Source organism: Elgaria multicarinata, chromosome 6 (assembly GCF_023053635.1).
Source record: "Elgaria multicarinata webbii isolate HBS135686 ecotype San Diego chromosome 6, rElgMul1.1.pri, whole genome shotgun sequence".
NCBI lineage: Eukaryota > Metazoa > Chordata > Lepidosauria > Squamata > Anguidae > Elgaria > Elgaria multicarinata.
In genome coordinates this window covers 42,590,731-42,604,063 of record NC_086176.1, presented here as the reverse complement: position 1 = coordinate 42,604,063, position 13,333 = coordinate 42,590,731, and the positions used below count along the sequence as shown (strand labels likewise).

The 13,333-nt window shown below is 43.3% G+C and overlaps 1 protein-coding gene across 1 annotated transcript in view; it reads left to right on the top strand.

Moving 5' to 3' along the window:
• The first annotated feature begins 443 nt into the window (after nt 1-443).
• Nucleotides 444-13,333, top strand: part of RCL1 (RNA terminal phosphate cyclase like 1) — a 30,379-nt gene continuing 17,489 nt past the window's right edge. The window contains exons 1-6 of the mRNA XM_063129281.1: nt 444-746; nt 4,195-4,266; nt 5,066-5,241; nt 9,215-9,289; nt 10,871-10,995; nt 12,558-12,683. Coding sequence (XP_062985351.1) covers nt 611-746; nt 4,195-4,266; nt 5,066-5,241; nt 9,215-9,289; nt 10,871-10,995; nt 12,558-12,683 — 710 coding nt within the window. The 5' untranslated portion in view covers nt 444-610. The remainder of the gene's footprint in view (nt 747-4,194; nt 4,267-5,065; nt 5,242-9,214; nt 9,290-10,870; nt 10,996-12,557; nt 12,684-13,333) is intronic.

Genomic DNA, 13,333 nt, shown 5'->3' with positions numbered 1-13,333 from the left:
AGGCTAGCAGCGTAATCCTATGCCTGTTTACTTAGAAGTTTATTTCGTGCAAAGGTATTTACTCCCACGTAAGCGGGCAGAACCCAATTTTTGTTTGTTTGTGTGGCGTTAAGTTGTTGTGGACTAGAGCATCACATGCATGCATGCATGCATGCACAATGTAGCTAGAAATTAGTCAGGATTCACCTACTGCAGTTAATTACCGTTGTGTTACCAGCCCTTTCTATGGCACTTTTCAGAGTACTAAGTGCTTTACAAAAAAACTCGACCTCACGTTAAATTTTCCTCCCGGAGTCCGTCCCTACGGTCAATCTTACTTGCTGCCGCTTTCTGCCGAGCCTGCTCCTTAACTAAGCAGCGCCCCTTCCGTAAACCCCGCCCCTTTCCCCTTTGACCCCGCCGATGTCTCAGCGTTCCATCTTCCTGTTCCAAACCACGTGGACGCGCGCTGGGCACTGCGGGGCAAGAGCAGCGGTGCTGGGCGATCATCACAACAAGGTAGCTCGGCTGCCTTGGTTGCCCGTGTGTGCCTTTCGTTAGCTGGCTGGCTGGCTGGCTGGCTGGCGTGGTTGCAGTGGTGCGTAGCAGCAGCAGCAGCAGCAACAACAACATGGCGAGTGAATCTCACTCCCTCAGCTATGTTGGGTGCAACTTTTTACGGCAGAGGCTGGTGCTTTCCACGCTGAGCGGGCGGCCGGTGAAAATCCGCAAGATCCGAGCCAAGGATGACAACCCCGGCCTCAGAGGTTCGTCCGCCTTAGGGTATAGGACACATCCATGCAGGTGGTTCGGGATGGTGGGAGGCGGGCAGGCAGGCGATGCTGAGAGCGGCTGTTGGAGGCTGGCTTGCTGGCGGGCGGATTGAATTCCCGCGGAGGTGGCTACACCAGCGAACCTGGAATCGGTGTTAAGAGGCTGGTTTTGTTCGTGTTCGGCTGGGCGATGAAAGAGCGCGGCTGCCTGCTTCCACTAGCGCGAGAAGAATGCCTCCTCTGTGCGGGGTTTGGTGTGCTGGTTGTGATGGGATTGAAGCGAGACCTCTCTCTCTCTTCACTCCGCCGTTTATGAGTAAACTGTGCAATGAACAATGGAGTAGAATGCCGATATTTCTCGGCCTGCGCTTTGCTCGGCGCGTTCTTGTTTATGCCTTTCAGAGAAAGTATCAGGTGGTTTTCCTTTCCTTCAAAGAAAAAAGAATAGTTTGGTCAGTACATCCCTGGGACAATCCCTGTCGCAGCAGGCCTTGCCTGGATCTCCACAGGAACTGGGGTGTATTTTAGGCAGCCCTTCCTAAGGAGATGGAACAAAATGACTCAACATTAAAACACTGAAATCCGACAAACCGCAACAAAAAAGCCCTTGGCAATAGACTCGAGCTACTTCTAGGAAGAGTTGTAACTCCCCCCCCCCTTGGTGAAAGGTAATACTTTATCAGGAACATACTGAGTCAGAACAATGGCCCATGCCAAGAGTGTGCTGGTGGACTACAACTCCCATCAGCCCTAGCCAGCATAGCTAATGGCGTTGCAATCCAACAATATCTACATATTCCCCATCCCTGGTCTCTGTAGCTCAGTAGTTCTACACATTGTCAGCAGGTTTTCAGGCAAGATTCTTTTCCAGTCCTGTCTGGAGATTTTTGGGGATTGAACCTAGCTACGACTTCCTGCATGCAAAGCATGTTTTCTGCCACTGAGTTAAGGTTTGTCTATGACTTAATCTTACTCTACAGTTGCCCCATATAATGTAGTGAAAATCCTTTACAGTAAGTGGTATGTGGTTGACTTAGGACAGACATGCGGCGCATTCCCAGGCATGTTTACTTAAAAGCAAATCCCTCTCTGTTCGGTGGGGAAAGGTGTTTAGGATTGCAGCTACAGCATGTTACAATTATTCCCAAATGTTTCTACCTAAATTAGTATTAAGCAGCTGACTCTTGGGCTTTCATAGATTTTGTTCTATAACTTTTCTTCAGGAGACCTATTAGTTCCCACCATAATATTTTTGGCAACTTCTTATATTGCAGTATTAGCTAGAGTGTTCCTTTGCACTGAGCGTCTTTCAGATTGTTTGACATGTTTCTTCACTGGTCCAGACTCATCAATGTCTTCCAAAGCCACGTTGTTGGCTGAGGTTCAATTCCATTCACTAGCACGAAATGCTTTGTCATGACCTCGAAAATACAGTTGCCAATGGTTGGCCTTAAGAGGTATTTCTGTGGCTCCATGACTTCATGGCAAAGAGTTATATGAAAGTTCACTTATCTGAACAGTTCAAGACTATGACAGGAGAAATTATACTTGGTATGTGCCTCCCTATTCTCATAGGACTTAGTTGCCTCCATCTCAACATTTGTAAGTTGTAATGCAGCCTTCATTAACCTGTTGTCCTTCAGATGTGTTGAACTACAATTCCCATCAGCCACCATCTGCCTGGGTATGACAAAAAATGTATTCTGGCACATCTGGAAGACAGCAGGTTGGGGAAAGGAGGTGTAGTGGATAGAATGTTGGACTGTACTGGGAAGACCTGGGTTCAAATTCATGCTCATGCATAGGCTTGTCTTGAGAAACATGGGGTGATCCCATACATGCGGACCTGAACTTCTTGAAGGAAGCTGGGGCCTAAACATCACAATATCACCATCATCCACTGTACCCCACTTTTCTCTCAAAAAGGAAACCTAAAGAGTTTAATATCATACAAATACATTAGCAAAAGGCAAACAATATGAAAAATTTGACAATAAAAAATAAATGCCACAAACCTATAAACTTTCAGTTCAATATTTAAAAAGCACAAGTTCAGGTAATACACAACACAAAATTAATCAATAAGATTTCAGTAAACAATAAGGTAATACTTTAAAAGCAACCCATATTTTAGCCCAAAATGCGCACTTATGCCTCAATACCAATATATTAAACCAGCTTTTCTCAGTCTGGTGCCTTCCAGATGTTTCAGACTACAACTCCCATAATCCCTGACTATTGGCAATGCTGGCTGCAGATGATGAGCTCTGTGATCAAAATCATCTGGAGGGAAACAAATTGGATTGCATTAAATCATTTGGATTTCCAATTAAAAGGAACAAAACTATATTATTATTATTATTATTTATTGCATTTTTATACCACCCAAAAGCCGAAGCTCCCTGGGTGGTTCACAAAAACTAACACCATTCAAAGTATAAAACTCAGTATAAAAACATGATATAAAATACACATTAAAAACTGATTAAAAACATACCATACATACCCTAGAGCCAGCAGAAGTCAAGAGAAGAACTGGGCATATCTGCATAATACAGTCATAGCACAGGATGTAAAGGACCACCATATCCTGAAACTCCCACACATTTCCTATGTGGTGTGTGTGTGTGTGTTCTAATGGGAGCCATGAGAGAATAGGTGACCAAGGATGCAATCCTATGCATGTTTACACAGAAAATAGTCATATAACTCCCAGCATTCCCCAGCCAGCTATACTAACTAGGGAATTCTGGGAGTTGTAGAACTTTTTTCTGTGTAAACATGCATAGGATAGCACCCTAAGCTGATAAGGAGAGCATCACTAGGAAAGAGAAAGTGGGATGATTTGGGTCCAAAATGTAGGTAGTGATTCCAGTTAATCATTTCTTTTGCAGTGTTGAGCTTCTAGCATCACTGATTATGGCTGTTTTGGAGATTATATTTTAAAACATGATGTGCCTGGTCATGAGATATCTTTGTAATGCAACACAGAAAATCACTTTTTATTTTTGTTTGGTGGTTGTGTGAGCATGCGTTGTGCACAAATGTGATATATGCCACAAAAGAGAATTGTTGAGTTACTCAAAACATTGGTTTGGAACAATGATGCAGCCTTTTTGCATAGCACTGGCAAAGTATCTTGCAGGTGAGTTCTATGCATTATTTCTAGAATGAAAGTCTTGGTGTGTGTCTGTGTGTGTAGGATTGCATTCTTGAGCTTGTTGGGGGTAAATTCTTGTTGTTCCTTTGGTTCCCGCAATTATAAAATAAGAATAAATTTTACTTGCTCATCTACTTTAATCACATGGTTAATTAACTGTATAAGGGTTAAAGGGGGGAAGATTTTGATTGCAGTACAGTACATGCGAAAGGACACCAATGAAAGTTCTTGGAATAACTATTGAATGCTTAGCATCTAATATGCTTTTGGTTTCCCTTACAGATTTTGAAGCCAACTTTATACGGCTGATTGACAAAATAACCAATGGCTCTAGGATTGAAATAAACCAAACAGGTTTGTTACCTAGAAAATGGGGCCCTGCCCTGAGGAGCTTACAATCTAAAATTACACACAGGGGAACAAGGATAGGAGGGAAGGCAGAAGTAAACAGGGACAATCAGTGATTGGAAGAAAGGGGGTGGGGCCATCTGGGGAAACCCAGGAAGGCTAGATGGGGTCCACAGGCATCAGTTTCTGCCACCCTGACCTAAATAGTGGTGGTTCTCATTGAACAAAGGGCTGCTTGTGTAGCTCACAGCAATCAGTGAAACTTATTGGTAGTAATAAATGGCAGCATCCCTTCAAGAGCCAATAGCAGCTTTGCAGGGGGTGGAGGATGAAGGGCAGTGGATGCTGGTGGCTCCAATGCCAGTGGGGCGATGAATCTGCTCCAGGTTTCAGTCAGAACTCTAGAGGAACTATCTGAGGTACAAAGCACTTTGGATAGCTCCTTTAGAAGTCTGACTGAATCCCAGAGTAGATTCCCCACCCTACTGACATCGGAGCCATCTGCCCCCACTGCTGAAGGGTTATGGATTATTTTCATTAGGGTCGCAGCATGGGTGGTGGACTGGAGAAGGGTTAAATCCCCCTTCAAATGGTCCAAAATCCTTGTTGTCTCTCTCAGCCCACCCACTGGAGCTGCAATGACCTCACCTGGTAATGCAGAGTGAATAGCTGCTTTGGGTTTGAAGGGTCATAAAGGAACTTTATGTAGGAATCCCATCATGGGCACACTGTGACTTGGTCTTAACGTCTCTGTTGAAGCTGCAAAAAATTAACGCGGAGAATGTTTCCTCTTCGTCTTTAAAAGGTACCACTTTATACTATCAGCCTGGCCTGCTCTATGGGGGCTCATTGGAACACGATTGTAGCCCCAGTCGCAGCATTGGGTATTACTTGGAGAGCCTTCTCTGCTTAGCACCATTCATGAAACACTCATTAAGAATTGTTCTCCGGGGCGTCACCAACGATCAAGTAGATCCTTCGGTAAGTTGCAAAGCTCCAAGGACCAAATGTGTACTCTTCCTCAAGCCATCCCTCTCTCAGGACACACGGGGACTCAAATGCAGCGGCATAGTCAGGAGCAGGGTGGGGGAAGCAGATATGGAATAGAGGGTGGTACAAAGTGATAGGAATCAGACAGAAAGCAGAAGCAATGGAGGGTGGCTGCAGCAAGAGCAAGGGGAGGGGAGGCACGGATGGGGGGGGCACTCATGCCCCTTGACATCATCTCTGGAACAGTGGGGGGGGGGGTTGCCTCTCCACACTTTGGGGCACATTTATTGGTTCCAGAGTTGTAGATCATTTCTCTGTGTCCATATCATGTAATTGGGAAGGGTCTGTCATCATGAGAGGAGGGCACCAAGCTCTGTAGCTGTAGCCCCAACCAAAGGTCGCTTTAAGAATCGCTGCCCCAGGAAAAGGAATTGGCAACAGGGAGCCCTGAGTAGTTTGTAGACCAGTGTGCTCATGCACATACATGTGACAGGTAGCTGCTGTAATCTGGCCGTCGATTTTGTGATTGATTTGAGGAAAATCACAAATTCCATCATCCGACTTGACAGAGCTTTCGCTCCTTTGAAATTGAGCACGAGTTGCCTGTGCTTTCATTGTAAGGAAGTCGCCAGAGATTGGCCCTCGTCTCTGTCCCAGGACAAGATGGAGGAATTGTACTGGGACCAGGGAATTGAAAGAATAGAAAAGCTTACCTTTAGTAAATCAAAACCTTTAGTAAATCAAAACCATTCCTGAGGCTATGTTGAACTTGGCAAATCTAAGCAACAAATGCTACCCCACAACCCATTTTCAAGATCTGCTTTGTGTGGTATGAGACCACGTGTGTTATGCTTTATTCATTCATAGCTTTAATAAACAAGATGGTCTGCAAATGGAATCCAGGTTCTGCCAGGATCTAAAGGGTTACAGCACCTTTGGGCCATCCAACTACGTCAACACTTTGTTCCTCTCTAACATTTCAATATTCTCAGTTGAGATACACGGTATTGGCTTTTGACTTGCCAGGGCTTGTAACAGACAAAATGGAAGGGAGGCAGAGAAGTAAACAGAAACAAATGCTGTTCTGCTCTAGATCATTTAGACACATCTTTCTCCTCTTACCCAGTTACAGGAAATGAAGGGAGACAAGCTAAGCTTTCAGCTTAGCTCAGATCAGCTACATGAATTACGCAACACTCTCCCACCTCCGCCCCCACCCCCAAACTGTCTTACCTAGACCAGTTTATTGTATATGTAGAAAGGGGTGGTGGTGTTACAAGCTGTTTTTTAAAAGTTGCACGGATTGGACATTGAAATATTTTATTTATTATTATTATTGCATTTATATCCCACCTTTTTTCCTCCAAGGAACCCAAGGCGGCGTACATATCCCTCCTCCTCCTTCTCCTCTCTAGTTTATCCTCACAACAACAACCCTGTGAGGTGGGTTGGGCTGAGAGTGTGTGAAATGCCCAAAGTCACCCAGTGGGTCTCCATGGCTGACTGGGGACTAGAACCTAGATTTCCCGACACCCAGTCCAACACTTTAGCCACTACTCCACATCCCCACCTTATTCGTATTCTTTTCTAAGCAGCAGGCTGTATGGCAAGGAGCTTAGTTCTGCAGGAAGCTGCTTTCTGCCAAGTTTGCCCATTGTCCCATCAAGCTCAGCATTGTCGATATCTGAGGCATTGAACCCTTTTCAGCCCAAGGGCCTAATTCCATTTCAGAGAAGCTCTTGCAGGCTGCATTCCAGTGGTGGGTAGGGCCAAACTACCATGCACAGCATAGGTCGATTTAAAGCTCTTCATCCCAGTAACTAAGCCATAGGAGAGGCATTTCAATGTTTTAGGAATGTGGGGGAGGCAGGAACATGCAAAAGCCAGGGAACCACCAAATGGCAGTTGGGGGAAACTGGGTGGGACCAGGGGGAGGGGGCGCGGCCATTTGGGGAATCCCAAAGAGCCAGATTGGGACCCCAGGAGGGCCGGATTTGCCCTCTAGGCCTAAGGTATGGCACCCCTGGTCTATATTGACTAGCAGCAGCTTTCCAGGGTTTCAGATACTGGTCTTTCCCAGCCTTCTCTAGTGATGTCAGAGACTGAACCTTCTGCATGCAAATCCTGTGCTCTACCACTCAGCTACGACCCTTCTATTCAGCCTCTATTTAAAGTGCTGTGTGTGGGCATAAGGAAAGTGGTTCTTCACGTGAATATTATTAGGGTGACCATATGAAAAGGAAGGCAGGGCTCCTGTATCTTTAACACTTGCCTAGAAAAGGGCATTTCAGCAGCTGTCATTTGCATGCAGCACCAGGTGAAATTCCCTCTTCATCACAACAGTTAAAGCTGCAGGAGCCCTGCCCTATTGACCAGATACAAAAGAGGGCAGGGCTCCTGCAGCTTTAACTGTTGTGATGAAGAGGGAATTTCACCTACTGCTGCATGCATACAAATGACATCTGCTGAAATTCTCTTTTCTATGCAAGTGTTAAAGACACAGGAGCCACTGGTCACCCTAGCTGAATATGCCTTTACAGTAGGATTGTTACCGAAAGGTCAGTACAGCACCATTTAAAGAAATGTCAAGGAGGGCTGCCAGCAAATGCCTCCCACCCCAGCAAGAGGGTTCCAGCACTCTCCTCATAGGTAGCTTGTTAACGAGAAAATGAAGGCACAGAGCACATCTGTGGGGAAAAGGATATTCCAAAGAAGAGTCTAAACCTGTCTAGTTTAGGGATCAGAAGCACTGCCGTCTTAGTGGGCTGGCCAGTGTATGTTGCGACTCCAGCCCTGTTTTGTCAAAACCGTTGGCAACAGGACCCAGGAGTTTCTAGCAAATAAAGCGGCTGTCCTTGAGTTATCTTGACCTGCCACAGCTATCACAGCTCTTTTAAAAAGGTAGCTGTCCAGATTTGGGGCCTGGTTCTGCCATCCGATGAACTACAGATTTTGAGGAGTCTTGCAACTGAAATATTTGTCAACTGTATGTCAATGTAAAAAGAAGGGCTTGGTTGGGAAGCAATCAAAAATAAACCTTCTGTTTTGCTTCAAAACTTGCTTATTATTTTTGTAAAAAAAAAAGTTCCTTGTAAACCCTTTTGAGCAACATGAAAACTGAAGCATTTGCCTGGTGACGCTTCTCTTTTTCCACCTGTTTGCTAATAGCTGCATTCCTGCGGGAGCCAGCGTTACCGCTCCTAGCCAAGAAATAGCATTATCTGTGTCAAACGGGGATGAGGAAGGGTTGAGGCAAGGGATGCTGGGTGAGCCTGATGGTAGAAGAAATAACAGGAGGAGACTTGAATTTTGTAACAATAGCCCAGTGGCTCGCATAGGTCTCTGTGGGTTAGAAAATGCTCTGAAGCTATGAACTCTACTCTTGGTTGAAGCTTGCAGACTACACAATGGGTACACGTGTGCATGCTGCAATACCACGAGAACACGTTTGAAAAGAATGGAAGACGGTAGTGGGTGGCATGTGAAACTAGTTAGCAAGAACTTGAAAGTGACCACCTTGCAGCCCTTGGGCAGAATTCCAACAAGGCGCAGCTGCTAACATAGATGACTTTGCATCTGCATAAACTACTCTAGGATACCTATTTCTGTTGGAAATTGGTGCACCTGCTAACACTATTGGTACTGTGCTAAAGTAGGTTACACTAGCACAATATAATTTATGTTAGCAGTCATGTCCCATTGGATACTGCCCCATATCCCTACTTTTCTACTTGTACATTTATTTTCTCTGTCTCTCTCTTACTTACATAATCAATTTCGACATCAATAGATACACCTTGTACTAATGTGACTTTGCTCATTTAAAATTTTTCAGTTTCTTTACATGCCAGACAAATTGACAGATTAAAAACCTGTCCTCAGAATGAACATTTGATGTATTGGTGCACAAATATTGCTGGCGTCCCCTTTGAGTAAAGAGGCTTTCTTACTGAATATCTTTCAGGTGGATGTTCTTAAGGCAACCGCTATACCTTTATTGAAAAGATTTGGAATTGATGGCGAAGAGTTAGAATTGAAGGTAAGAACTTAATTGCCATTTCTACATATTCCCATTCATCCTCTACCGCTGGTGTGCTACCCTTCCTCTAATACAGGAAAATAAAAGGAATGTACTAAGAGACATGAATTTAAAACAATACTCTGTTAATCATTTGTGTTGAGCCTGTGGTAGTTGAAAAAGGAAAGAGGGAGGTAGTTTCTCTCCTGATTTTGCTGTTTTTTGACCTTTTTTATTACTTTGCATCTCTTACCAGTCAAGATAGCTGATAAAGTCAAGAAATTTTATATAAATAATTGTTATTGGATATTTGTTTATTTGCCATATTTGTATGCCACCCCAATAACAATGTCCTTGGCACTTTATAACAATAAAACATTATAACACAATAATGCTCAGTCAATAAAATAATAAAAAAATGACATAAGAATTTCAGAGGCAGTAATAAAACAGTATATAATGAGATCCATGGTATTTCTGAAAGTATACAGATCTAAAGTGGATTAAAAATATGCAGATGTAAAAACTCTGGGAAAATAAAAAGAGCTTTACCTGGTGTTGAAAATAATATAAGGATGGCTCCAGGCAAGGCTCTCTGAGAGGGTATTCCATAAATGGGGTAGCGTCTCCAGTCGCCACCTATCACGGTGGGGCAGATGCAGAGTGGGTCTCTGTAGAGGATCTGAGCACTTACATGTGGGAGGAGGCAATCCTTCATATTGTGAAGACCAATAAGAGGTAGCTAAGCAGTGATTGGATAAATTCACCGAGGAGTCGTCAGTCAATGGTTACTAACCAAATACTTCGAAAAAGTGTTTTTGTCCCCGCAGTGAACAAATAGCAGGGAATGAACAAGGGTACTGAGGGATGAAACTGGGGAGTGTGTAGAACCAGTTGCATAGTCTTCCCTTTCCTGTTCCAGATCCAAAAATCTGATTGTTAAGAAGAACCTAGGCATCTTCTCCCTCATAATTCTACTTTGTTTCTAATCCATAAGAGAGTTCCTTAATTACTGATTAATTATTCCAAGCACTGGCTTTGCTTGGGTTGAGTGATCTAGCAATATTATTTGATTACTTTATGAGGTAACATTCTGAGGCTGACTGCTTTTTGTATTGCCACCCCTATTTTCTTTCTTCCAGCCGGTAGTATTAGCTTCCTTAATTAGAGTTGATAGGGCTCTGCTCCAAGTGGATTCCAGTGTCGACATATTTGTATACAAAGATCCATGATTATGAAAGAGGCACAGAGGTATTTTTTAGGCTGCAAATAGGCATGTGTGATTTCCACCCTGTTAGATAGTGTGGTTGTGGAGACTGAGACAGCTTCATACATGCTAGTCCACACTCAAGTACAGCATGTGGTTTTTGTAACATGGGAATGGTCCTTACATTGGGAGCCCATTGAATAGGAGCCAAATTAAATGTTCTGGGCAGCATGAATACAAGCAAATACTTTAATTCTGAGAAACATCACTTTAGTTAGCCCTTCTAATCCATTTTGTTGGTTGCATTATCTTACTAGAGTCTGTAAGGCCTCTTGGTTGTTTAGATAGAAAATCAAAGACTGTTTCATAACGTTAATCTCATTTTTTGTTTTCAGATCACAAGGAGGGGTATGCCCCCCAAAGGTGGAGGTGAAGTGGTATTTTGTTGTCCCGTGAAGAAAGCATTGAAGCCTATTCAGTATGTCGACCCTGGCAAAATTAAGCGCATCAGAGGAGTTGCGTATCCTTCTTTAAATATTTATAGACTGAAATCTATGCAGCCCTTTTCATGTACATTAGAGATTTAGGCTGCAGCCCTACTTACCTAGGAGTAAGCCCCATTGAACTCAATGGAGATTTTGCTTCTTAGTAGAAATGTATAAGGTTGTGTTGTCAATAATATGTTCTGTGAATGACCGATGTGCAGATGGCTAAGCTGTGGTGAAACAGTTTGAACTTTTCAACCAAGTGGTGCAGAACTTTGCCTTTTACAACAAATGCTTAAGTTTGCTGTCCAGGCGATTTCACCAGCCTTGGAAAGAAGGCTATCATAGTTGTCAAACCACACACATTTAGTAGTCCACCTGTCTGTGCCTATCTATTACAGTTATTTGTGCCCTAAAAGGAGGAAAATAAGAATCCTTCACCAGACCCAATTCTTAATTACCATAGGTGATTAAGATGAGTGGTGATTTTTTTAAAGCTTTGTTTTCCATCTACATTGGATGATTACATAAATGTCAAACACCTAGCTTCTCCCCACAGTGAATTAAAACTCAGCATTACCAATATTACTATTATGATCAGATTATACAGAATAAACTATCCAGCCATGAAAGTGAGCAGTGTGGGAAAGAATGCTTGAAGATGGAGTACACCTAATATTCGTTTACCAATATTATGGCTCCAGGTTCTTGCCTGGTCTTCAATCTTCCAATTTTATCTCCCACTCTAAATTGAATGCTAAGACTTAACCTGAAGCTCAAATATTGCTCTTCAGGAAACTAGCACCTGATGTCTGCTTCCTTGTGAACATAAATGGCCTTCTCAGTTCTAGATTGTATTCATCCACCTCACTATTCAATTAGATTGACGAGAAGTCAACACACACACACACACACAGCCCCCAGAGACAATGGCTAACAATGCATTTGTTTTACTCTTGCCATTCTCCTAATCATTCAGTAGCAGTAGAGCATGGTTTATTCCAGCCTGGCTGGGAATTATGGATGTTGTAGTCTAGCATATCTGGATGGCACCAGGTTGGGGAAAGCTGGCAGTTCTAAGTTCAGATTGCAGGGTTGGGATTGCAATAGTCAAACACAGCTGTATTTTAGCAACAGTTTGAAAGATAAAACTATGATAGCTATGCTTCACTGGTTTAGGAATGTGTCACTACTTTTTCCATGTTGCTTTGGCAGTTAAAATGTTGCCTGGGCCTGTAGTGTAGTTGTAGCTTAGTAAAAAGACACAGTAACTTTCTGTAGGTGTGTTATGCTCCTCAAGGTGTTTTTAGCATAACCTTTTGACCCCACAAAAGGGATGTAAGTATTACTTACAAACTGTAGCCTGTAAATTGCATAGTCCTGTGTTTTGCTGTATGGACAGTAACACACACATAATAACATTAATTGTTATGTACATTGCCCTGAAAGCTTCAGCTATAAGGTGACTCATAAACTGAATTAAATAAATATTATACACACACACTCATACAGGAAAAGTATTAAAGTCCCCTTCTGTGTACAGGACATTTCCTTGCTTTAGAGTCTTTTTACAAGAAATTGCTTAACTATAAACCAGCTATTCGGTCAGAGTGTCTCCCCAGATAGCAAACCGAATTGTGGATTCTGCAAGGAGCATCCTGAATAAATTCCTTCCAGATATTTACATTCACACAGATCATATGAAGGGGACCAGCTCTGGGAAGTACGTATTGGTTTTTCCCCCAGATGATTCTTTTGCAAAATATGTACCAGCGGTATACTAACATAATGCTCACTTGAAGGGGAAGTTTGAAGTGACCAGAATACTATCTAGTCGTAATAACGATATAGCACATTTAAAGTTTTCCAAGCATCTGGTTTTCATTATCTCAGTAATCTTTTCAACAGCCCTGTAAGATATGCCATCATGATTATCTCTATATTGCAGGTGAGGGAGCAGTGAGGCTCAGGGAACAGTGGTTTTCCATAGGCCAAACCACGGCGTTTGTGGTTAAAGTGAGATGTGAACCCCTGGGCTTCCCAGCTTGCACTCTTAACTACTTCATCACACCAGTGGAGTTATTCACAACAAGGCAGGACAGTCCATCTAATCTTCCTGCCTCCTGATCAAGATAAGCTTATATGAGGAAGGAGAAACCTCACCTGAACTCTGCAGACCACACCTTCAAATCTGATGGATCTTGGAAGAGGGGTTCTTACCTTTTCACCATCTCACCCATTGCCCCCTGTTAGGCTTGAGAGGTTTTTAAGACAGTCTCCTTTCTCCTTCCCCGCCCCACCATCCAGCTCAGCTGGCCTTTCCATTTCATGGATCATGCCTTATACTGAGACAGACCATTGACCCATCCATGT